We start from the raw sequence: 25611 nt of genomic DNA, 5'->3' as shown, positions 1-25611 counted from the left end.
GTTGCTTATCTAGGTTGGATATTAACCCTGTATCAAATATGCCATTTGCAAATATCTTCTCTCATTCAGTAGGCTGTCTTTCTGTTTTATTGATTATTTCCTTTGCTGTGCAGAAACTTTTTATTTTTATGTGGTCTCAATAGCTTATTTTTACTTTTGTTTTCCTTGCTTCAGGAGACATATCTAGAAAAATGTTTTTCTGGCCGATGTCAGAGAAATTGCTGCCTGTGCGCTCTTATAGAATTTTTATGGTTTCAGGTCTCACAGTTAGGTCCTTAATCCATTTTGAGTTTATTTTTGTGTGTGGTGTAAGAACTGTGGTCCAGTTTCATCTTTTTGCATGTAGTTTTCCAAGCATCATTTGTTGAAGAGACTTTCTCCCAGTGCATATTCTTGCCTCCTTTGTTGAACGTTAATTGACTATATAATTGTGGGTTTATTTCTGGGTTCCCTGTTCTGTTCCAATGATCTATGTGTTTATTTTTGTACCACTACCATACTGTCTTGATGACTACAGGTTTGTAGAATATCTTGAAATCTGGGATTGTGATACCTCTGGTTTTGTTTTTTCTTTTTCAAAATTACGTTGGCTATTCGGGGTCTTTTGTGGCTCCTTACAAATTTTATGATTATTTGTTCTGTGAAAAACTGCATTACACAATTTAATCCACTCTAATTGACCGACATTTAGATTGTTTATGAGTAACAATGCCATGAATATTATGACATATTCCTTTCCATATTCCATATTAGTGTGTATGTGCATGTATATCTGTTGGATATATAGCTAGAAAGATAAATAGCTAGAAGGATATATAGCTAGAAGTAAAACCAATGTGTCACACAGGTAATGCATATATTTGGCTTCAATAATTAACACCAGTTTTCAACAGCATTTAGAAATGAAACACATAGGAATAAATCCAATTAAAGATATATAAAAACTCTATAGGACATTATAAAACATTATTGAAAAAAATTAAAGAGGAACTAAAAATTAAGAAAGGATATACCACGGTTAATGGATTGGAAGACTAATGTAAAAATGACAATTCTTCCCAAATTGTTCTAGATTCAATGCAATCCCAATCAAAATCCAGAATTTGTGGAAATTGGCATGCAAATTTTGTGGAAATTGGTATGCTAATTAAAAATACATGCAAAGGGCTAAGACTCTTGAAGAAAAACAAGGGAGGCCTTGTTTTGTTGGATATCAAACGACATAGACTAACAGAACAAAACAAAATCTCAAAACAGAAATATAAAACATAAAATCTAGAAGCAGATGCATGCATGTATGGACACCATATAAATGATGAAGTTACCAGCTGGATATCAATAGGGTAAAAAATGAACTCTGACCCTACAACTTCATACTATATGTGAGAACCAATTCCTGGTAGACTCTAGATCTAAACATCATTATCTAGATCTAAAAAAGAATGCTTTTTGTTTTTAATGACAGATTATCTCAAACATCCCAACAGACTGTGAGGGAGCATTTTGCGTGCACTATCCCTTTCTAACTTTCTGTTGCTATACTAGCACAATGTCCAGCACGTAGTGGGTGGTCAATATATGTCCTGAACTAATAAACACACATGGATTTAATTGTATGGTCACAGTTTCTGGTATCTAGGGAACTCAGAAAACAAACTAGAGATACTGAAAGCTAGGAATGTAGCAACCTATAATTAAACACATGCATATTTATTTTCACTGCAGATTGAAGTATAATGCAAAAAGCAATTAAATATATCTTATGATTCTGGTAACTCCATCTATGATGCTTCTGGCCTTAAAGTAGATTCTCCTTCCTTGGTTTGGCTACACGGTCAAGTTATATGATTCATCTGACACTGTGTGAGGAGCAGCAGGGTTTTCACACATCCCTTTCCTTCCTCAATTGTTATTTTCATTGCTGCTCATTTATGTCTTTCCTGCTGCAGCTTAAATAGCATCCCTTTAAAGAAGCCATCCTTGGGGTTCCTGCGTCGCTCAGTAGGTTAAGTGTCTGACTTGATTTCAGCTCAGGTCATGATCTCACAGTTCATGGGTTTGAGCCCTGCAATGTCAGCACTGAGTCTGCTTGAGATTCTCTCTCTCTCTCTCTCTCTCTCTCTCTCTCCCTCTCCCTCTCCCTCTCTGCCCCTCCCCTGCACACTTTCTCTCCCTCTCTCAAAAATAAACATTAAAAAAAATAAGAAGTAAAAAGAAGCCATCTTTGACCCATCTAAATAGGAATTTTTTCACCACTGCCTATTGTCTTCTATTCTTCATTTACTTCACAGTCCCATTACTTTCAATTATTTGACTGTTTTTTTAAAGCTTATTTTGAGAGAGACAGAGCACATGCACACAGAGGGACAGAGAGAGGGAGAGAGAGAGAATTCCAAGCAGGCTCCATGCTGTCAGTACAGAGACTAATATGGGGCTCGAACTCCCCAACCATGAGATCATGACCTGAGCCGAAACCAAGAGAGTTGGACACTTAACCAACTCAGCCACCCAGGTGCCCTGACTGCATATTTTTAATTGGTTACTTCTCCTACTAGGTTCTAAGCATCACAAAGGTAGTGACTATGTCAGTTTTGTTCAGTACTATCTAACCAGAAGCCAGTATGGTGCTTGGCACATCATAGGTGCTCAATAAATATTTGTTGAACAAATGAATTTTATGTTAAAATTTGAGTAGATGTCTTATCTCCTTAAGTACTTGAAGGTAGGGAAAACATCATAACTCCATATCCTGCATACCAACAAGCACCGTGGCCTGGAATATACAACGCATGCATTCCTTAAGTATTTATTTATTGTATGGAAAAATAAAAACTCTTACCTTGCCAAAGCTGCCTTTTCCAATAACTTTTAAGAAATCAAAGTCTGTTGGTTTAGCACTGAAATAAATGAACAATGACAAAAATTAGCCTCCTAGAAATTGGAAAGATGTTAACTTTTAAACATTTTTTAGTACCTCACTCTTTAATAAGTAAATGCTGGGCACAACATTCTAGCATGATGACTCCAGCTTTCACACTGGTAATATACCTCATCTTGAATATAATATAGGTAATAATGAATAGAAGTAATATCTACTTTCTGATAAGACATTTTATAACCTTCTTTATGCCTTGTTAAGTTCTGCTTAAGAAGGACTTCCATAATAGTCTTTTTGTGAGAAAAGCATTTATCTATATCTATATATTGTTTGAACTCAATGTAGCTTCTCTTTAAACCAATTTTGTTAACCATAAACCTCACCAGTGTTGTTAATGAGGAAACTGAATAACTATATAAATTAGTAATTTATTCCAAGGACTATCTAGTTTGGCAATTTTTCTGACACACACAGATTTTGCACATATATCACTTATCATACATTACAGATAAAAGACCTCTCCGCTTATTCTCATAGATGGCAATGCAGAAAATCCAGGAGTACAGAGATCAAAGAGAATACTAATTTTGTCCTTTTATTTACATTAACTTGTCAGATAAAAACAATATTGGTTACAGGTAGACAAAAGCACATGGCAACAGAAAGCAGAGCGTAAGCAGCCAAGAAAGAAGTTTCCTTCAACATGGTCTGAATCTTAAATTGGACTCAGGAGAAGATAATGCCTCCATTTAGAGTTTAAATTTCCTTTAATTTACTATCAAAATAAATGGCCAATTCAAACATTAGAGTAGCACCAGGCCTAGGTTAAATAATAACAGGTAAAGATTAGGGAGATAAATACTTAACTAAGCTCAGGTGTTTTTCTTCTTCAAGAACCTGCTCTTTGGACTATTTTGTTCTTTAGTGATATGTCGAGATACTGAAATAATTTTTTTAAACAAATAGCAAAAAATCATGCAAATTTTTCAAACATAGTAAATAGGCTAACTGAGGCCGTACCCAAGGCACCACTGTTAACTATTGGTGATGAACCCTAGCTGAAAGCAAGTTTCTGTGCTGCCTGAACAACTCAGTGTATGATGACAGGAAAGCATGCTCAAAACTAAACCTCCCTTCCAGCTACCACTCCATTTCTTTGCTTTCCTTTGCAGTAAAATTCTTCAAGTAAGAGGTTTAAATTCATTGTCTATTTCCACTGTCCTCTCCTGAACTCTTTCCTATCAGGGTTTGTACCCATTACACCACTGAAACAGCTTACAAAGGTTGCCAATGATTTATCAAACCCAATGGTCAATTCTCAACACTTACCTGCTTTACCAGAAACATTAACATAGTTAATTACTCCCCCCTTGACACACTTTCTTCACCTGCTTTTGAGACATCACATTCCCAGTTTTTCTCCTATTTTACTAACTTCTTTTTTTTTTTTTTTCCTCCTTTACTGGTTCCTCCCTGACCTTACTACAACGCTGACGTCTCTCAGGACCCAATCCTTGGGCCACTTTTTTTTTCTTTTTTTTAACATTTATTTATTGAGAGACAGGGAGAGACAGAGCACGAGCAGGGGAGGGACAGAGAGAGAGAGAGGGAGACACAGAATCTGAAGCAGGCTGCAGGCTCTGAGCTGTCAGCACAGAGCCTGATGTGGGGCTCGAACTCACAAACTGCAAGATCGTGACCTGAGCTGAAGTCGGCCGCTTAACCCACTGAGCCAGTCAGGCGCCCCACTTGCGCCACTTTTTATCTGTCTTTACTCACTCTCTAAGAGGACCAAAAGAGTGAGGGAAGCATAATGTCTTGGGAGAAAAGCTACACTACTTCAGAATTAATCCAATGAAACTGAAGAATAATTACAAGTAAGGATAGAAACATTATACTCTTTCTCCAAACCATGGCAGCTATCATTAATCTGTCAGGGCATTCCTCAAACTGAGCCAAGAAGTGGCCCTGGAATCCTATGTATTCAGCAATCTAGGCATTCACTTCTAATGAACTGCTGGAGTTGATACTCAAAATCAAGATCTAATACTCAAATCTACATTTGCCATTCCTGGTGTTCCTCAAAATGTTTTCCCCGTGCTCAAAAAAATATGGCACTGTGGGAGAAACTGGTTAGAACAAGTTCAATAGACTTTACTATGGTAATGTCCATCATGACTCCTCTGGAACAAGCTGGCTGACAACCAGGGTTGCACCAATAAACACTGAGCACCAGTGAGAATATGTGTTAGATCTGCATGGATACTTCTGTCAGAGCCCCTCCAAGTCCCTCCCAGGACGACTTAAGATCCCCTGAGAAATACAGTCTTCTGATTTTACACACACACACACACACACACCAGAAAAATGACAATGGCAAAACAGAACCAAATTAATAATCTGTGGATTTACAAAATCCTCAGAACTCTGTTACAGCAATGGAAAGCTAGAACAGTAAAATAGATAAGCAAAGCATATGATAGCATTATATTCACCATAACTATGGTTATTGTATTTTATAGGGTTCTAGTTAAACTGATATAATTTATGTATACCTGCACATTCACAAGACAGGTCTTCCTAGAATTCAGTTAGAGGATTTTTTTTTTTTAATTTTTTTTTCAACGTTTTTTATTTATTTTTGGGACAGAGAGAGACAGAGCATGAACGGGGGAGGGGCAGAGAGAGAGGGAGACACAGAATCGGAAACAGGCTCCAGGCTCCGAGCCATCAGCCCAGAGCCTGACGCGGGGCTCGAACTCACAGACCGCGAGATCGTGACCTGGCTGAAGTCGGACGCTTAACCGGCTGCGCCACCCAGGTGCCCCAAGGATTTTTGAAACAAATTAAACTTACTGAGGATTTCCAGATGGTCCCAGGTTGATGTTCTGTGAGGTAGAGTGTAGCTATCAAGATGGGGGAAAAAACAGTAACACTATTAATAACACTTCAAAGATTATCAGTCAATAAAATAATGGTTCTGAAATAAAATGTGTATAACTCTCCCATAGATATTGGATGTATAGCCATGTTAAAGAAAACTGAAGTCCTAATTCTTATTAAATGCATAAACTTATTTAGAAACACACAACCAATATAAACACACATTTTTATGACAAATTGGAAGAGCAGTTGTAAGGAAAAAAATAACACAGGAATGAAGCTCAAAGTTGTCAAATGAATGAAGTAAACTGGGGAAAGCTCCTTGGATGAGGTGGGTGTAGAAACCACAATTTACAAGGGACCATTTTTACATTTAAAAACTGGTTAAAGTGGCTACCTGTGTTTCAAATTTTCAAATAACTGCTCATTAATTTTATGACATGGAAATGATAATATGATGATGATGAAGACTGCAGATGCTGGATCAAATTATAGTAGACAGATTTATTTCTAAAGCAAATACACACAGACAGGAGTGTTTTTCTTTCTAATTCCACCACTGTGGTCTAACAAAAATTTTAGACAGTCTTTTTTCTTTACAATAATTAACATAAATTTAATCCCTAGTATTAATTTAGAACCAAATCTTTACTTACCTACTATGCCATAAAGCAATTTAACTAAAAAAAGATTCTAGTTCACTAATAATTAGCTAGAAATTTATCCCCAAATCCCATAAAACTAATCTAGTGATCTTGTTAGTGTGAGCACTTTTTATACAGCCAGGTGTAACTGAATTCTGCTTCACATAAATTCCCTTTGAAATTCTTTATACATACAATCACAAAGCTGCAGATATTCCAAATATGCATACTTTTACTAGAGCCTTATTATATGATTATACTTCCATATGTTATAAATACAAAATAAGTCGTAAAAACTTTTCTCTTTAAGATCAGAACTAAAAAATTTTATCTAAGCAATTTATTATTAGTGATATAGATCATATATATTTCCACTTAAATTCATTTGAAAATTATAGAAAATCTCCACAATGCAAACTACTTTTAAAAATAAGGGCAAAGGGGCGCCTGGGTGGCTGAGTCAGTTAAGCATCCAACTCTTGATTTCAGCACAGGTCATGCTCTCACAGTTTGTGAGATCGAGGACACACTGGGCTCTGCACTGACAGTGCGGAGCCTGCTTGGGATTCTCTCTCTTCCTCTCTCTGTCCCTCCGCCACTCACGCACATGCCCTTTCTATCTCAAAATAAATTTAAAAAAAATGAAAAATAAAGGGCAAAATTTCCTAAGCATAATAATACATTTCTTATAAAAATAACAATATTGACACCAGTTTCCTACTTACAAATTTATTTTCTACCAATATCTTTACAGGAAAAATTTTCAAGTACTACATTTTCAGTCCCCAGAAGACAGAAATTTAGAGAACCATACAATCTAGCACAAGACCAAAAAAAAAAAAAAAAAAAGTGTAAAAAATCTGGTTCATGAAACGAGATCCTATTGTGTCATAATTTTAACATGGAGTAATCTTTTCTGTTTATATATTATAGTGTTTCCGAGAATCTGATAACATAATCCAAACTAAATTACAATTTCAATACACTTATTCTTTGAATGAATGTGCAGAAACTGGATCACTTTTCCATTCAATTAACTTTCTTTATATATTATATAGGTGAGGGAAGAGGAGGCAGTAAGCATGGATTAAACAAGGGCAACTTGCGCCCTGAATTAGCACCGATACATAAAAAGATTTCATTACATAGCAATGATTTTCCTAACAGAGCATATTTCCAAAATAATAATGAAAATTATTGGGAAACATAATTAATTTTTTACCTACTATTTTTAAGACCTTTTAAAAAAAAGTTTTATTTATTTATTTTGAGCAAAGGTGCACACATGTGCATGGGGGAGGACAGAGAAAGAGAATCCCAAGCAGGCTCTGAGCTATCAGCAGTACCCTATTTCAGGAACCCGTGAGATGATGACCTGAGCCAAAATCAAGAGTTGGTTGCTGAACTGTCTGAGGTACCCTACTACCTACTATTTTTAAAGATTATAGTTAATCATTAAACTGAGGATGTGTTATAGTTTATTAACAGCATAATTATCATTAATAATTAATGATAATTAAACAAAAGCATGTTTCTTGGACTCTATTTTTCTCTAAGTAAGGGGAAAGGTCCTGATGTCCTCGAAGATATTTTCTGGCTATTAATTTAGTTATCCACTTAGAAGTCCTTAATAAATAGCTATAGCTGTAAGATAACGTACACCTTATTCCCTTTTCTGAACAGATTCTTTTTATCTGTATTTTAAAACTGCAAGAGATCCTAGTCCAATTACAGATTTTATGGATGAAAAAAGAGAAAGGAAATAGAATTCAGATCTAAGGTCAAAAGTGGTAGAGACAGGAATCAGAACTCAGGAAGCTCTCTTCATTTGGTTCTTTCTTCAAAGCCAGCTGCCTCCTATAGCAAGGCAAGATATTTTTCAAATAACCTAAACCTACATACTCTCAACGTGATTAGCAAGTAAAACATGGAAAATCAGGATTATATACATTTTCTTTAAAATGTCTTTAATATTTCATTTTTGCATTAAAAATATATATACATGGTTACAAAATATGGAAAACACCAGGAAGATGCTTTTAAAAAATCCATAACCTTATTAACAGATGATTTTGCAAATATTGCAGTAATTTCACATAGTCTTTGCGTAGCTTTGAAAAACTGACTGGAATCGTAAAAAAATTTTTTTTAATGTACAATATATGGGGACAAACATTATTGAATTGGTTTATATTTACATTGATTCTAATTTTTCGTACTAAAATGATTACCTTTGTTTGTTTCTGCGTGAAGGATTATTTCATTTGCGTCAACTCCTAAATGACCTGAATATTTTCATGTTTGATACACACTGCCAAACTGTCAAATTATAGCGGTGCCAGGAAAGCCCAGGCAGGGATGCCTGCTGTGCCTTACCCTTATCAGTCCTGAAGTATTTTATTTACATTTTTGTTAATTTGGTTGAGAGAAAAAAATCTCTATTTTAAAAATTTCACTTGTTGTTGGCACTGAGGTTGAACATTTCCCACATGTCTGTTTACGAACAGTATTTCTTCATGTCCCTTTGCTTTTTATCTACAGGGCTTTAAATATCATTCTTTTCAAAAATCCATCTATATATTTTTACATAAATGTTTTCCCTTCTTAGGCCTTATTACAAATGCTCTCCCAGTTTGTTGTTTCTCTTTTGACAAGTTTCAGATATAAAATTAAAATATCCTTTTATGTTGTCCTGGGATCAACCATGTCACAAATGGAAAACATAAATCAGCTCTCTTAACTTGAAAGCCCTCCAGTGGTATCAAAGAAGTAAAATTACTACTTTACAGTAGTTGCAAAAAAGGAATAGGACTATTTTCCAAATGAAGATTTTAGCTATGGGACAGTAATGCTCTGAGTGATACTATCTTTTAAAACACAGAAACAGAACCATGAAAAAACACAACATTATAAAGACAAAAAATGTACTTTAAGGCAACATCTCTGATTTTCATGTATATATTTAGCAAATATATATAGCTTTCATCAATTTTAATTATAAAGGTATTACTGTGTTTATATTAATAGTTTTCATTATAATTTTAATTGCTAAATAATAATTCTCTGGGTTAAATTACTATAATTTACCTTTCCCACGTAACTTTCTAAAGTAAATGTTGAAAACATCATTATAATAAGCCAGAGCTTATTACATTTATTTATTGGTTATCACAACTGGTTTAAAAAAAATAAGAATACCCTATTCTTTATTTGGAACACATACTGATTATGTGCACGTACCTACAGGAATAAAACTTAGTTGATGCCAACTGGCACATGCGTATTGATTGTTCTGCATATAAAAACCCGGCAATGAAGAGGAAGAAGTATTAAATTAACATTCTGATTAAAAAGGCCTTTCCTGCTGGTCAAAATTCAAAACAATAGTTTAAGTATGTTAATGATTATGAAGACATAGAATGATCAAAAATTAAGATGTAAAGTGAAGAGAACAGCATATAAAATTATATATACTGTATAATTAAAATTAGGTAACTAAAAAATCCCTATATATTAAGAGAAGATTAGTTGGAAAACCACTAAAATGTTAAAAATTACTAGTCTGGTTAGTGATAAATACTTCTTACTATTTTCAAAACTTTCTACTAAATACTACCATGGATTACTTTTTATCATAAAAGTACTCATTTTATAAATTTTATAAGAAATAATAAGAGGTGTACACATTTGTTTTTTTGTATTCTACAGGGTAGAAAATTTACAATGGATGAGATTACATCATTTTAAGTAAATGTTGCCCTCAAGTTGCCAGTAATTTCATCTTTGGGGAATGGCATTTTTTCTGTTAAAAAATACAATCCCTCTTACTACCTTCTGAGTGCTTCTTTCATCCTCATCTTCGGATGGATCTGACTGATGTTTTGGGCTGTCCATTTGAAGGAATGCTCTGACATCTGGACTAAAAACAAAAATTAACTCTATTATAACTTTAAAAGCATCTCTATAGCTTTTCTCCCTTTTAAAATGAAAATAAAAGTAACCGTAATAGCATTTACAGTATGAATGCCAATACAATCCATCACTACTATTATAAAAGTAACAAGCTGATTAAGTTTTTAAATATAGGGAATCCACCTGAGAAATGATCAAAGATAAAAACAGGCAGTTCATAAAGAAAAACCCCAAATGGTAAGAAAGATGTCTAGCTTAACTAATAATCAAAGAAATCCAAAGTCAAACAACAAATGAGATACCATTTTATGTCCATTAATGGGCAAAGATTAGAATAAGACAGATAATATCAAAAGTTGATAGGGACATAGGGAAAGAGACACCCTCATGCATTGCTAGTAAGAAAGTAAAATGAGGAAACTTTTCTGAAAAGGAATTTGGCAATATTGGTTAAACTGTGTAGGGCCCATAATTTCCAGTTGTAGGAATAAACCACAAGAAAATTCTGTACAGGTTCAGTGAAAGACATGTAACTAGGATACTCACAGCAACTTTCTCTATAGTAATAAATCAGAAGAATAGGCATCCACCAATAGAGAAACTAATAAAGCTATGGTTGACGACCCAGAGAATTCCACTCAAGAGTCAGAAACAAGGAACCATGTAGCACAGTACCATTTTGTATATTTTAAATATTCACAGACATGAAGGAGCACCCAATAAACAAATATCCGAAGACATATAACAAACATATTCAAGTAGGGATCAACAGTAGGGATGAAGAGATGGGTATGAAGATCAAACATGAAGAGAAAAAAAAAGTGGACTAAAATAAAAGGCCTTACTAAGAAACTCAGAAAGATGAAAAATAATTTTTATTTTTTTATTTTTTATTAAAAAAAATTTTTTAATGTTTATTATTTTTGAGAAAGGGAAACCGAGCAAGCAGGGAGGGGCAGAGAGAGAGAGGGAGACACAGAATCTGAAGCAGGCTCCAGGCTGTGAGCTGCCAGCACAGAGCCCGATGCAGGGCTTGAACCCATGAACAGTGAGATCATGACCTGAGCTGAAGTCAGCTGCTTAACTGACTGAGCCACCCAGGTGCTCCAAAAAATAATTTTCAAAAAAGTGAGGAGCTGGTGAGAATGTAAATTAGTATAGCCACTATGGATAACAGTTTGGCAGTTCCTAAAAAAGTTAAATGTAGAAATTCCATATATTAAGCAATTCCACTCCTAGCATGTACCCAAGAGAAATAAAAACACATCCATTCAAAAACTCACAAATGTTCATAAGCAGCATTATTCACAATAGCCAGAAAGTAGTAACAACCCAACTGTCCATTAACTGATAAATGGACAAAATGTAGCATATCCATACAAAGGAATATTATTCTGCCATACAAAAGAATGAAGTACTGACATATGATATTGCATGGATGAGCCTCAAAAACAGTACGCTGAAAAAACAAAAGACAAAAAAGATCACATATTATATGACCTCATTTATATGCCATGTCCAGAATAAGCAAATTCACAGTGACAGAAAAGTAGATTAGTGGTTGCTAAGGGCTGGGTGAAAGGAGAAATTCAAAAGTACAGCTGACCCTTAAAGAACATGGGGGTTTAGGGGCCCTGATGCCCCATGCACTTGAAAATCCATGTGTAACTTTTGACTCCCCCAAAACTTAATTACTAACAGCCTACTGTTGACCTGAAGCCTTACCAATAACATAAACAGTTGATTAACACTTATTTTGTGTTATGTGTTTTATATAGCGTATTCTTACAATAAAGTATCCTAGAGAAAAAAATGTTAAGAAAATCATAAAGAGAAAATACATTTACAGTACTGTACCAAAAAATAATCCATGCATAAGTGGACCTGCAAAGTTCAAATGCGTATTTTTCAAGGGTCAACTGCAGTCTCTTTCTGGAGTGATGTTAATGTTAGATTAGGCTTGAGACAACAGAATAGGATAGTGGTGATGGTTGCATAGCACTGTGACTATATTAAACATCACTAAATTGTATACTTTTGAAAACAGTTAAAAGGGTGGATTATATTTATGTGAATTTTATCTCAATAAAAAAAATTAAAAAAAATTTTTAAGGTTTATTTTTGAGAGAGAGAGAGCGTGCGCGAGCGGGAGAAGTGGGGGGCGGAGGGAGGGAGGGAGGGGGAGAGAGAGAGAGAGAGAGAGAGAGAGAGAAACAGAACTTGAAGAAAGTTCCAGGCTCTGAGGTGTCAGTACAGAGCCCAACACAGGGCTCAAACTCATGAACTGTGAGATCATGACCTGAGCCAAAGTCAGACACTTAACCAACTGAGCCAGCCAGGGGACCCTCAATAAAAAAAATTTTAAAGGTGAGGGTAAGGATCTTTAATCTTATCACACAGAAGCAACTACTACTAGTATCTTGGTGGTATTTTATTTTAATCTTTTTTTCTGTACCACTAAGACCATCTTCTATTTAAAATATTTTTAATGTTTTTCACATAAAAATTACATCACGAACATTTCCCCGTGTTGTTAAAAAGTCTTTGTAAACAGTCACTTTTGATAGATGTATACTGTTGTACAGTGAGAATGCACTAAATGCTACTCAATGATTCTTTCATTTTAGGACACACAGATGGATACAAAGATTCCAAATTTTTACTATAGAATTTTCACTGCTATAAAGTTGTGATTGATAATCTTTGTGCATTCATGATTTTTAAAAACAAAATTATTTGGTCTGAATTATAAACCATTTTCAAGTTTTAAATATAGTTTGTTAAGCTGATTTCCAGAAAGGCTATACTAATTTATTCTCTCCCAGCAGTGTATGAATATCCTGAAGACTCTCTCCAGCTCTGATTGGCATTAAATATTTCGGTTTATATTATTATCTCTAATAATTTAAAAGTGAAAAACAGTAATTTAAAGAAAAGGTATTAGTAATTAGTGAAATACAAATAAAGCAACAGTAAGATACTACAACCCACTTACCAGAACGGCTAACAATACTAAGTGTTGGTGAGGTGAGCAATGTGATCTTATAAATGGATAGTGGAAATATTATTTGGTACAATCACTCCGGAAAACATGTTTAACATTATCCCCTAAGGTTAAACATATACATAGCATACAACCCAGAAGTTCTACTCCAAGTACATCAGAAATATCTGCACATGTTAATGGCAACATTATTCACAATAAAATAAAAACAACTCAAATGTGCATCTGAGCAGTAAAATGGATAAAATGGAGTATATTCATACAATGGGATAATATACAGCAATGGAAATCAACAGATTATAGCTATATGCAACAACATGAATGACTCTCACATGGTTGAAAATAAGCCAGATAAAGGGGTGCCTGGGTAGCTCAGTCAGTTGAGAGTCTGACTTTGGCTTAGATTATGATCTCACAGTTCATGGGTTCGAGCCCCGCACCGGGCTCTGTGCTGACAGCTTGGAGCCTGGAGCGTGCTTCAGATTGTGTCTCCCTTGCTCTCTGCCCCTCCCCTGCTCATTCTCTCTCTCTCTCAAAAATAAACATGAAAACAAGCCAGATAGAGAATATTGTATGATTCCATTTATTATAAAGTACAAAAATGGCACATTAATCTTTCCTGCTAAAAATCAGGAGAACAGTTATCTTTGGGAAGGAACGAAGCAACAGTGGTCGAGGGGAGGCATGTGAGGGGATTCAGGTATGCAAGTAATGTTCTACATTTCTTGGCCTGGGGGCTGGCAACTCAGATGCATTCACCTTCTCGTAGTTCATTAAGCTGCATAATCATGACTTGTGGTCTTTTCTGTATGTGTTACGCTGCAATAAAGCTAAAATAAGGTATTTTTACTCCAACTTGCATTTAAAAAAAAATTTTTTTTTAATGTTTATTTATTTCTGAGACAGAGAGAGACACAGCATGAGCAGCAGAGGGTCAGAGAGAGAGGCAGACACAGAATCCAAAGCAGGCTCCAGGCTCCGAGCTGTCAGCACAGAGCCCAACACGGGGCTCAAACTCACAGGCTGTGAGAACATGACCTGAGCCGAAGTCGGACGCTTAACCGACTGAGCCACCCAGGTACCCCCCAACTTGCATTTCTTAAATAATACAGAAATGTTCAGTTTCTCTGGTAATCAGCCACTTGCATCTCCTCTTTTATACATCATTAAAGGGCTCTGTCCATTTCTTTTGGTGTCTTAAGTGTGTTCTGTCTGCACAAGCTCTTTCTAGATGAAGCAGATTTATCTACTGTTCTTTATTATGGGAAACTTTTTCTACATTTTTGGTTTTTAACTTCACTTGTGATTTCTGGGGTTCAAAAGTTTTTATTAAGTCAAATTTGTCATTGTTTTACTTTACATGTATCATGCATTGCCAATATGTTCAGAAAACCCTTTTTTATTCAGAGATCAGAGAAATGTCAACCTGCCTTATTCCAGTTTTTAAATAATTTTAAAAATAAATTTTAATAAAATTGTTTTAAACATTTTTTTTAATGTTTATTTATTTTTGAAGGAGAGAGAGACAGAGTGAGAGTGGGGGGGGGGGGGGGTTGGGCAGAGAGAGGGAGACACAGAATCTGTAGCAGACTCCAGGCTCTGAGCTGTCAGCACAGAGCCCGACAAGGGACTCGAACCCACAAACTGTGAGATCATGACCTGAGCCGAAGTCGGACGCTCAACTGACTGAGCCACCTGGCTCAGCCAGGCACCCCAATAAAATTGTTTTAACATAAGCAAATAAAGGTACTTTTTTTTCTATTTTTTTTAAGATTTCACTTTTAAGTAATCTCTACACCCACCATGGGGCTTGAACTCATAAATCCAAGATCAAGAGTCACATGCTCCACTGACTGGGCCAGCCAGGCACCTTATCAAGTAGAAGTATTTTTTTTTTTTTCAAGTAGAAGTATTTTTAAAGTGCATTTCCCTAAATGGGAATAAGAGGCACATAGTAAGTGTTCGAAATACACTTGATGATTGGCTTCTCTTCTTGCTCTCTTAAATCTGTACTATTTTATAGTTTGATGTTTAAATGAAAAGTGTGAAAATTAGCAAAGCTTGGTTAACATCAAGATGAGATTCAGAAAATATGAAATGTCATTTTTTTTATTAAAAAGAAAACATCAGTTAAAAATTAAGTTTGAAAAAACTCTTAGCTATTTATTTTTGAAGTACTGGAAATGTCCTCGACCATGAATAGAATGGTGGTAGTTACAGGTTGTATATGTACGTATAAATCCACTGGGTTGTATACTTAAGAATTGCGTATTTTATGGTATGTGTATTTCAAATGTATAATTAAAATTAATATAATCAAATTGCTTTTAGTTGAATTTTAATACCAAATATAACATTTTTATAATATTACTTTCCAGATCCAGGATGAATATTTAGAACTTAATATAGAGTGTTAGAAGTTCTGAGTAACACTTCAAAATGTCAGGAGAAATAATATCCATCACCACCATTTATTCTATACTTATTCCATATGAGGCTCTATCAAAGAAGACAAGTTCGACCTCTTAATGTATACATTATATTTAAAACAAGCCACTAATATGCCAATTAGAAGTAATAAGTGCATACAGCAAAAATTAAAGATTAGAGGGATGGATCTAAGATGAAGACACAGAATTTGTCCTAGGGCAAAGGCATAGTGTTTAAAAAATAATTATACAGAGAGCCGAATCACAAAAGGCTCTTTGCTGAGGAAAAGACCAGATGTACAAACCCTGAGTTCAAAGATCCTCCCTAATTTTGTGTTTGTTACTTGCTAGAGGCTCAGGATGGAAAGGCACCTGCTCCTTAATGCACTGGCTAACCCCAGAGGTACCACAGGTGCCACACCTCTCCCTGAGCTTATCCTACCTGTGAGCATTGAGGGAAAATCCAAAGCACTGGGCAGGAGACCTTGGTCAGAGGAGGTCCAGTTCTAGAATTTTACTAATTTAATAAATTAAATTAAGTTAAAAAAAGAGGTCAGAGGACTTGCTCAGAATGGTACAAGCTCTCAATAATTATACTGTGAAGAACTACACAAATGGTAGTCACTTGTTTTAGAACTGCTAAATATACAGTCCTTCAGGCTGTGATTCTGAAAAGACTATTAAAGGGTGTCCTGTTTGCATCACTGTCTATAAGGCAATCTTCATGTCTACACAGATAGGAGAGCTATGGAAAAGCTCCCCAGATATTTTACTTTATCCCCTTTACTTCTTCTTAGAACACAATACTTTATATATACAAAACAATGTAGGGGGCACCTGGGTGGCTCAGTCGGTTAAGTGTCCGACTTTGGCTCAGGTCACGATCTCACAGCTTGCGAGTTTGAGCCCCGCATCGGGCTCTGTACTGACAGCTCAGAGCTTGGAGCCTGCTTCAGACTCTGTGTCTCCCTCTCTCTCTGTCCCTTCCCCACTTGTGCTCTGTCTCTGTTGTTCTCAAAGATGAATAAACATTAAAAAAAAAATTGTAAAAATAAGATAATGTAGGTAACATATATGTAAATTAAAAATCATAATAAATATAATGAATACCCATGAATTATCAAACTCAACTGAAAACACATCTCAAACCATGGATCTACCTATATGTTCCTATAGAGGAACTTCATAAGGAGCTGCTGACTTCTGACTTCATCAGGAGCTGCTGGCCTACAGAAAGAAGCTTAAACTCATTAACATGAGATGAAATGTAAACACATAAGTATCTTCCATATGTCAGGCTTTTTGCAGATTCTGCCCCCTTTGTCTGGATGCTCTCTCCCTACCTTTTCCTGAACAACTGCACATCCTTTAAATTCCAGGAAGCCTTGCTTGACCTCCTCTGAAGAAAAGCTGGCCACATTTTTCTCCATTATCTTCCAGCACTTCTATCATAAAACTTATCTACCTTTAATTGCTGATTTACATGTCTGTTTCTCCCAATAGACTAGCCTGTGCCTTTGGAAAGTTCTCCTTATATACCAATGCATACAGCAGGTACTTCATAAATGCTTTTTAAAAAAAGGTTTTATCTAGGGGCTCCTGGGTGGCTCAGTCAGTTAAGCATCTGACTTCAGCTCAGGTCATGATCTCGTGGTCCGTGAGTTCAAGCTCTGTGTCAGGCTCTGTGCTGACAGCTCAGAGCCTGGAGCCTGCTTCAGATTCTGTGTCTCCTTCTCTCTCTGCCCCTCCCCTGCTCATACTCTGTCTCTTTCTCTCAAAAATGAATAAATGTTAAAAAAAAAAAATTAAAAAAAAGGTTTTATCTGAATTCCAGTTAGTTAACATTACAGTGTAATATTAGTTTCAGGTATACAGTATAGTGATTTAACAAATCCTTTTTGAATGCAAGTATAAATATAACATGAATAAATATAGTTAGAAAAGTGTCTTAACTATGGGCTATGCAAATTTCTTTTAAGTTTAATCTACAAAACTAATACAAGTACAAAAGGAAGAAAGAAGATAACCAGGGCCTTGAGTTGATGGGAGGAAAAGGAGTTTTAAGAATACCAGGGAGGGGCGCCTGGGTGGCTCAGTGGGTTAAGCGGCCGACTTCAGCTCAGGTCATGATCTCGCAGTCCGTGGGTTCGAGCCCCGCGTCGGGCTCTGTGCTGACAGCTCAGAGCCTGGAGCCTGTTTCAGATTCTGTGTCTCCCTCTCTCTGACCCTCCCCTGTTCATGCTCTGTCTCTCTCTGTCTCAAAAAGAAATAAACGTTAAAAAAAAATTTTTTTTTAATAAAAAAAAAGAATACCAGGGAAAAACAGCTTGATAATTTTACAAACATATACAGCACAGTAACATTCCACAGAACGTATAAAGTCTAGATCAGTAGCTTATTCATTATTCTTAGGTTTGGTTTCAGCGCCTCTTTAAAACAATAAAAATTACTTACTGGTTGTAAAGTTCTGGATATCTAACTAAGTTCTGAATGAATTCATTCAGTCCTGCTCTTCTTTGTTTAATAAAATCTGTTAAGAGAGACAAACTATTAGGATTATTTAACATCAGATTATGTAATTATCATCAATACAGTTATATAAGAATAGACAAGCACAAGATAGTGAATTCTGATCAAGAAGCTATTTAATTCATGTTTCCTGATCTACAATAAGAAATACTTAGAAACATATATATATTTTTAAGTCTATAAATACAATGATTATAAAATTAAAATCAAGCAGAAAACATATCTCCCAAAAGAAAACTCTCCAAAGAAATGCCTATTTTAGGTTCTAAATAGACTCATTACAAAACTTGGAGAGGTAGGGGTGCCTGGGTGGCTCAGTCAGTTATTCGTCCACCTTTGGCTCAGGTCATGATCTCATAGCTCGTGAGTTCAAGCCCCTCATCAGGCTCTGTGCTGACAGCTCAGAGCCTGGAGCCTGCTTTGGCTTCTGTGTATCTGTCTCTCTCATGCCCCACTCATGCTCTGTCTCTCTGTCTCTCTCTCTCAAAATAAACAAACATTAAAAACAAATATTAAACAAAATAAAACATGGAAAGGTGGTTGCTTTGTCCAATTCCTCAAGTACTACCAGGCAATGAATAAAAATTAACACTAAGACACTGGTGACTGAAAAATCCTACTAATTAAGATAAAAGAACCAAGAATTACTGGTAGTCCTTGTAACTGGGGAATGGTGATAAACTGGTTGAGTATCACCAAAATTTGCCTGCTAAAAAACTGCTGCTAAACATCCCTTGAAAGATACAATGGAACACTCCTAAAGAACAACTGTCCAGCAGTTTCAGAAGTGTCTGTACTATTGATAATTAAGGACCATGCAAGAGTAGTTTTAGCAATAAAGGTTAAGCACAAAAGTTTCTTGGAAATAGAAAACTTAATTCATATATCTTGTTTCTGCTACTTACTAGCTAACTGACCCTGAACCGAAAACTTAAATCCTTACTTGTAAAATGAGGATAACATTTATACCTAGTAATTCTGTTATAGGATTGAGAGAATGCATAAGTTTACAGTAGAATGCCTGGAAGAGATAGCACAATCTTTAACCACTTTCATTGTTTTGTTATTTGTTGTTGTGGGGTTAAAAATCCATCATCCTAAATCCTGATTCTTAAGAGATATACTCTAAAAATGGAAAAATAGGACACTTGGTGAATGTCTCAATAAAATCTGGAAACAATATTCAACTTAAAAATGAGTTTTGGTTCAATACAATTATTTTTACTCAATAAAGCTTTTAATGTATAGCGTTTTGACACCAAAATTATAGGTTGTTTCTAGTCACGTACGTTTATTTCCATTTCTTAAATGTAAGGTATGGCTATAAAAGAACAAATAGAAATTAGATCTGGTCTCTTAGATCAGATGCACTTAGTATTTTTTTCTTGTTCGACTGTGAATTTCTTGAAGAATTTCAGGAACGTATCTTTTAAAAAAATTTTTTTTAATGTTTTTATTTATTTTTCAAGAGAAAGAGTGACAGAGTGTGAGCAGGGGAAGGACAGAGAGAGAGGGGAAGACAGAATCTGAAGCAGGCTACAGGCTCTGAGCTGTCAGCACAGAGCCCAGTGCGGGGCTCGAACCCATGAACCGTGAGATCATGACCTGAGCCCAAGGCGGACACTCAACCGACTGAGCCACCCAGGCACCCCCTCAGGAAAGTATCTTATAAAACTCTTCCAAGGGCATTCTTTGTTATCACAAGACAGAAAGCATATGCAAGGCTTACATTAGAAACTATACTTGAAACAGTTATTTTTCAGGAACTGAGCTTAGTAAGTTAACATAAGGGAGAAAACTAAAATGAATGACTACATTTGAAATATTTAGAGAAAACCTAATGATTATAGGGAAACAGCTTTAAATTGTTCTACGGAGACTTACTAAAAGTACATTTTATATTGGGAGACCAACTGTAATTTTCCTTCCTTTGTGAACTAATAAGGAAGTTCACAAAGTGCTACTAAGTGCTTTCCACTTCCATTACTGATTTTAAAGTTTTAAAGGCCCTATAGAAAGCCTGACATAAGAAAACAAAGAAGTCAATAAATGGAAAAAGAGGCCTACAGTGGTCAGAGTTTAGGGGAAATTCCACACTTAATTTTTAGATCAACATTAAGCATGCAAATATCTGAAAAAATTCCAGGTAAAACTGAAATGGCTAACAAGCTCATTACTGGATAAATTCTAAAAGTTTACATAAAGCTGACATATTATCTTTAAGAATTATAGTTGGAAAGAGATATTTTTAAAAATCTCTCTAAGAACTTATATGAATGTATCTGTTGTCATTCAAGAAGTTTCAGTTAGAGACTGAAAAGAACTCAAAGTTTAGACAAAATGAAAGCTTCAGTCTCCACAGTAAGTATGAAACTGACCTATACCGATTTCTCTGTCATTTCACTGCTTCAAGAAAATGAACCAAGAGGACCCAATTTCCAATACCATAGGATAGGGTAAAAACATCATCAAACTCTTGACTTGGGAAACCTAGAGTTTTAGTGCTAATACTGCTACTGGTGGCCACAGTGACCTATTTTCATCATCAAAGGAGTTTTAGAGCCCATGGGGACCATGGAGATTCTTTAGTCTTAACCCACACCTTTCAGATTAGGAAACAAAGTTAAGATTTTTGTAATGTTCCAAACAAGTAATTTTTCGTTTTAAGAGAACATGAACATAAAAGATTGTGAATTTTGTTTCTAAAGGTACCAGGCATAAACCAGACAATAGAGTGAAGTGAAAGAGAACAAACCAGATGAATGTAATTCTATCATTTATTAGCTGTGTGGCTGGGGACAGTGTCTTAACCTTGCTAACTCTCTATTTTCCTCATGCATGAAATAGAGGTAAAAGAGCTACTTTACAGGAAGGAACTCAAATAATAGCACAGTTATTATCATTACTATTGCTACTACTATTACATTATTGTATTATTATTATAAATAGTTATTATACTATTTATACTATTATTATAACAATAGCAGCATTTTAAAAAACAGCCTGCCACAGATAAACAACACTGGAGTTAGAGTCTAAGATGTAACTGAGTCTCAGACACCATTGCCTGTTTTTATAATCACAAACTCCTCCCTTCTGTAGTCTGTCAAGCAGGGGATAGAATTAGATGATCTGTAAGCTCTCTTTCTAGCTATAACATTTTGTGATTTGAAATAGAAGTCATCCAGAAAAGAAGGAAAAAAAAGAGAAAGACTGGCTAATGAAATTAACGTACCTAATTCAGAATCCTCAACTATTTGAAAATTTAAGTTCTGTGAGAGATATTTAAAATCTTTAACCTAGTACTAGGCAGACTTTCCAGAACAAGTGACTAGTTGAAAATGGCACACATGCGTTCCATTTGTATTCACCAATGGCATGCATGTATTCATTTGTTCACCAATCACCTATTATACATTTTGTACTGTACAAGGCACCAGAAATTTATAAAAATGTTTAACTAAGTCATGGTATCTATCCTCAAGGATAGAAGGAAGACAAATTTAGTGGAAGACAAATTTAAACAAATCACTACAATTGGGCATACCAAGGTTAAGCATCCAACTTTGGCTCAGGTCACGATCTCACAGTTTGTGAGTTCAAGCCCCACCAAGGGAACGGAGATTTCAAAAGCTGCTATGATAGCAGAAAAGAGGCTCCCAACCCTACCTAGAGACTAGCGTTTAAGAAAAATTTCAATCTCCCTCGCCCATCCCCCAGCCAAAATCCCAAAGGGAACCAGTTCCTGCCAGGGAACTTGCTTGCACTGCGCAAACACCCAACGCTGTGCTTCTGCGGATCCATCCCTCCGGCGGGTTTGACTCCCTTCCAGTGCCACAGGGCCCCTCCCGAAGCGGATCTCCGAAGGAAAAGAGATCTGAGCCTGCCCCTCCCGCCCCCCGTGCACCTTGCCGATCCACCCCAGCTAATACGCCAGATCCCCAGCACCACAAGCCTGGCAGTGTGTAAGTAGCCCAGACGGGCCACGCCACCCCACAGTGAATCCCGCCCCTAGGAGAGGGGAAGAGAAGGCACACACCAGTCTGACTGTGGCCCCAGCGGTGGGCTGGAGGCAGACATCAGGTCGGACTGCGGCCCCACCCACCAACTCCAGTTATTCAAGACACACAGGGGAAGTGCCCTGCAGTCCTGCACCACTCCAGGAACTATCCAAAGTGACGAAACGGAAGAATTCCCCTCAGAAAAACGTCCAGAAAATAACAACAGCTAACGAACTGATCAAAAATGATTTTAACAATATAACAGAAAGTGAATTTAGAATAATAGCCATAAAATTAATCGCTGGGCTTGAAAACAGTATAGAGGACAGCAGAGAATCTCTTGCTACAGAGATCAAGGGACTAAGGAACATCCAGGAGGAGCTAAAAAATGCTATCAATGAACTGCAAAATAAAATGGAGACCACTACGGCTCGGATTGAAGAGGCAGAGGAGAGAATAGGTGAACTAGAAGATAAAATTATGGAAAAAGAAGAAGCTGAGATAAGAGAGAGAAAAAAACCCAGAATATGAGGGGAAAATTAGAGAACTAAGCGATGCACTAAAGAGAAATAATCTACGCATAATTGGTATCCCAGAGGAAGAGGAGACAGGGAAAGGTGCTGAAGGTGTCCTTGAAGAAATAATAGCTGAGAACTTCCCTGATCTGGGGAAGGAAAAAGGCACTGAAATCCAAGAGGCACAGAGAACTCCCTTCAGACTTATGTCTTGAATCGATCTTCTGCACGACATATCATAGTGAAACTGGCAAAATACAAGGATAAAGAGAAAATTCTGAAAGCAGCTAGGGATAAACGTGCTCTAACATATAAAGGGAGACCTATAAGACTCGTGACCGATCTCTCTACTGAAACTTGGCAGGCCACAAAGGAATGAATGGCAGGACATCTTCAATGTGATGAACAGAAAAAATATGCAGCCGAGAATCCTTTATCCAGCAAGTCTGTCATTTAGAATAGAAGGAGAGGGGCGCCTGGGTGGTGCAGCCGGTTAAGCGTCCGACTTCAGCCAGGTCACGATCTCGCGGTCCGTGAGTTCGAGCCCCGCGTCAGGCTCTGGGCTGATGGCTCGGAGCCTGGAGCCTGTTTCCAATTCTGTGTCTCCCTCTCTCTCTGCCCCTCCCCCGTTCATGCTCTGTATCTCTCTGTCCCAAAAATAAAAAATAAAAATAAAAAAAAAACGTTGAAGAAAAAAAAAATAGAATAGAAGGAGAGATAAAGGTCTTCCCAAACAAACAAAAACTGAAGGAATTCAACACCACTAAACCAGCCCTACAAGAGATCCTAAGGGGGATCCTGTGAGACAAAGTACCAGAGACATCGCTACAAGCATGAAACCTACAGACATCACAATGACTCTAAACCCATATCTTTCTATAATAACACTAAATGTAAATGGACTAAATGCACCAACCAAAAGACATAGGGTATCAGAATGGATAAGGAAACAAGACCCATCTATTTGCTGTCTACAAGAGACTCATTTTAGACCTGAGGACACCTTCAGATTGAGAGTGAGGGGATGGAGAACTATTTATCATGTCACTGGAAGTCAAAAGAAAGCTGGAGTAGCCATACTTATATCAGACAAACTAGACTTTAAATTAAAGGCTGTAACAAGATATGAAGAAGGGCATTATATAATAATCACAGGGTCTATCCATCAGGAAGAGCTAACAATTATAAATATCTATGCGCCGAATACAGGAGCCCCCAAATATGTAAAACAATTACTCACAAACATAAGCAACCTTATTGATAACAATGTGGTAATTGCAGGGGACTTTAACATTCCACTTACAGAAATGGATAGATCATCTAGACACACGGTCAATAAAGAAACAAGGGCCCTGAATGATACATTGGATCAGATGGACTTGACAGATATATTTAGAACTCTGCATCCCAAAGCAACAGAATATACTTTTTTCTCAAGTGCACATGGAACATTCTCCAAGAGGGATCACATACTGGGTCACAAAACAGCCCTTCATAAGTATACAAGAATTGAAATCATACCATGCATACTTTCAGACCACAATGCTATGAAGCTTGAAATCAACCACAGGAAAAAGTCTGGAAAACCTCCAAAAGCATGGAGGTTAAAGAACACCCTACTAAAGAATGAATGGGTCAACCAGGCAATTAGAGAAGAAATCAAAAAATATATGGAAACAAATGAAAATGAAAATACAGCAATCCAAACGCTTTGGGATGCAGCGAAGGCAGTCCTGAGAGGAAAATACATTGCAATCCAGGGCTATCTCAAGAAACAAGAAAAATCCCAAATACAAAATCTAACAGCACACCTAAAGGAAATAGAAGCAGAACAGCAAAGACAGCCTAAATCCAGCAGAAGAGAAATAATAAATACCAGAGCAGAAATAAACAATATAGAATCTAAAAAAAACTGTAGAGCAGATCAACGAAACCAAGAGTTGTTTTCTGAAAAAATAAACAAAATTGATAAACCTCTAGCCAGGCTTCTCAAAAAGAAAAGGGAGATGACCCAAATAGATAAAATCATGAATGAAAATGGAATTATTACAACCAATCCCTCAGAGATACAAGCAATTATCAGGGAATACTATGAAAAATTATATGCCAACAAACTGGACAACCTGGAAGAAATGGACAAATTCCTAAACACCCACACGCTTCCAAAACTCAATCAGGAGGAAATAGAAAGCTTGAACAGACCCATAACCAGCGAAGAAATTGAATCAGTCATCAAAAATCTCCCCAAAAATAAGAGTCCAGGACCAGATGGCTTCCCAGGGGAGTTCTACCAGATGTTTAAAGCAGAGATAACACCTATCCTTCTCAAGCTATTCCAAGAAATAGAAAGGGAAGGAAAACTTCCAGACTCATTCTATGAAGCCAGTATTACTTTGATTCCTAAACCAGACAGAGACCCAGTAAAAAAAGAGAACTACAGGCCAATATCCCTGATGAATATGGATGCAAAAATTCTCAATAAGATACTAGCAAATCGAATTCAACAGCATATAAAAAGAATTATTCACCATGATCAAGTGGGATTCATTCCTGGGCTTCAGGGCTGGTTCAACATTCGCAAATCAATCTATGTGATAACATCACATTAATAAAAGAAAAGATAAGAACCATATGATCCTGTCAATCAATGCAGAAAAGGCCTTTGACAAAATTCAGCACCCTTTCTTAATAAAAACCCTCGAAAAAGTCGGGATAGACGGAACATACCTAAACATCATAAAAGCCATTTATGAAAAGCCCACAGCTAACATCATCCTCAATGGGGAAAAACTGAGAGCTTTTTCCCTGAGATCAGG

The 25611-nt window shown here is 36.4% G+C and overlaps 1 protein-coding gene across 5 annotated transcripts in view; it reads right to left on the bottom strand.

Annotated features, from left to right (window-relative positions):
• LOC102968087 (serine/threonine-protein kinase Sgk3) overlaps positions 1-25611 on the bottom strand; it is a 144237-nt gene that overhangs the window by 29027 nt on the left and 89599 nt on the right. For all 5 annotated transcript variants that reach the window (XM_042973362.1, XM_042973363.1, XM_042973361.1 and 2 more), the window contains exons 5-8: positions 18205-18280; positions 10237-10324; positions 5735-5784; positions 2840-2897 (exon numbers count right to left, since the gene is read on the bottom strand). In XM_042973362.1, the coding sequence (XP_042829296.1) occupies positions 2840-2897; positions 5735-5784; positions 10237-10324; positions 18205-18280 (272 nt within the window). The remainder of the gene's footprint in view (positions 1-2839; positions 2898-5734; positions 5785-10236; positions 10325-18204; positions 18281-25611) is intronic.

This window comes from Panthera tigris, chromosome F2 (assembly GCF_018350195.1).
Source record: "Panthera tigris isolate Pti1 chromosome F2, P.tigris_Pti1_mat1.1, whole genome shotgun sequence".
Taxonomy (NCBI): domain Eukaryota; kingdom Metazoa; phylum Chordata; class Mammalia; order Carnivora; family Felidae; genus Panthera; species Panthera tigris.
Note: the sequence above shows the minus strand (reverse complement) of the source record. Positions and strands in the feature narration are given on the sequence as shown.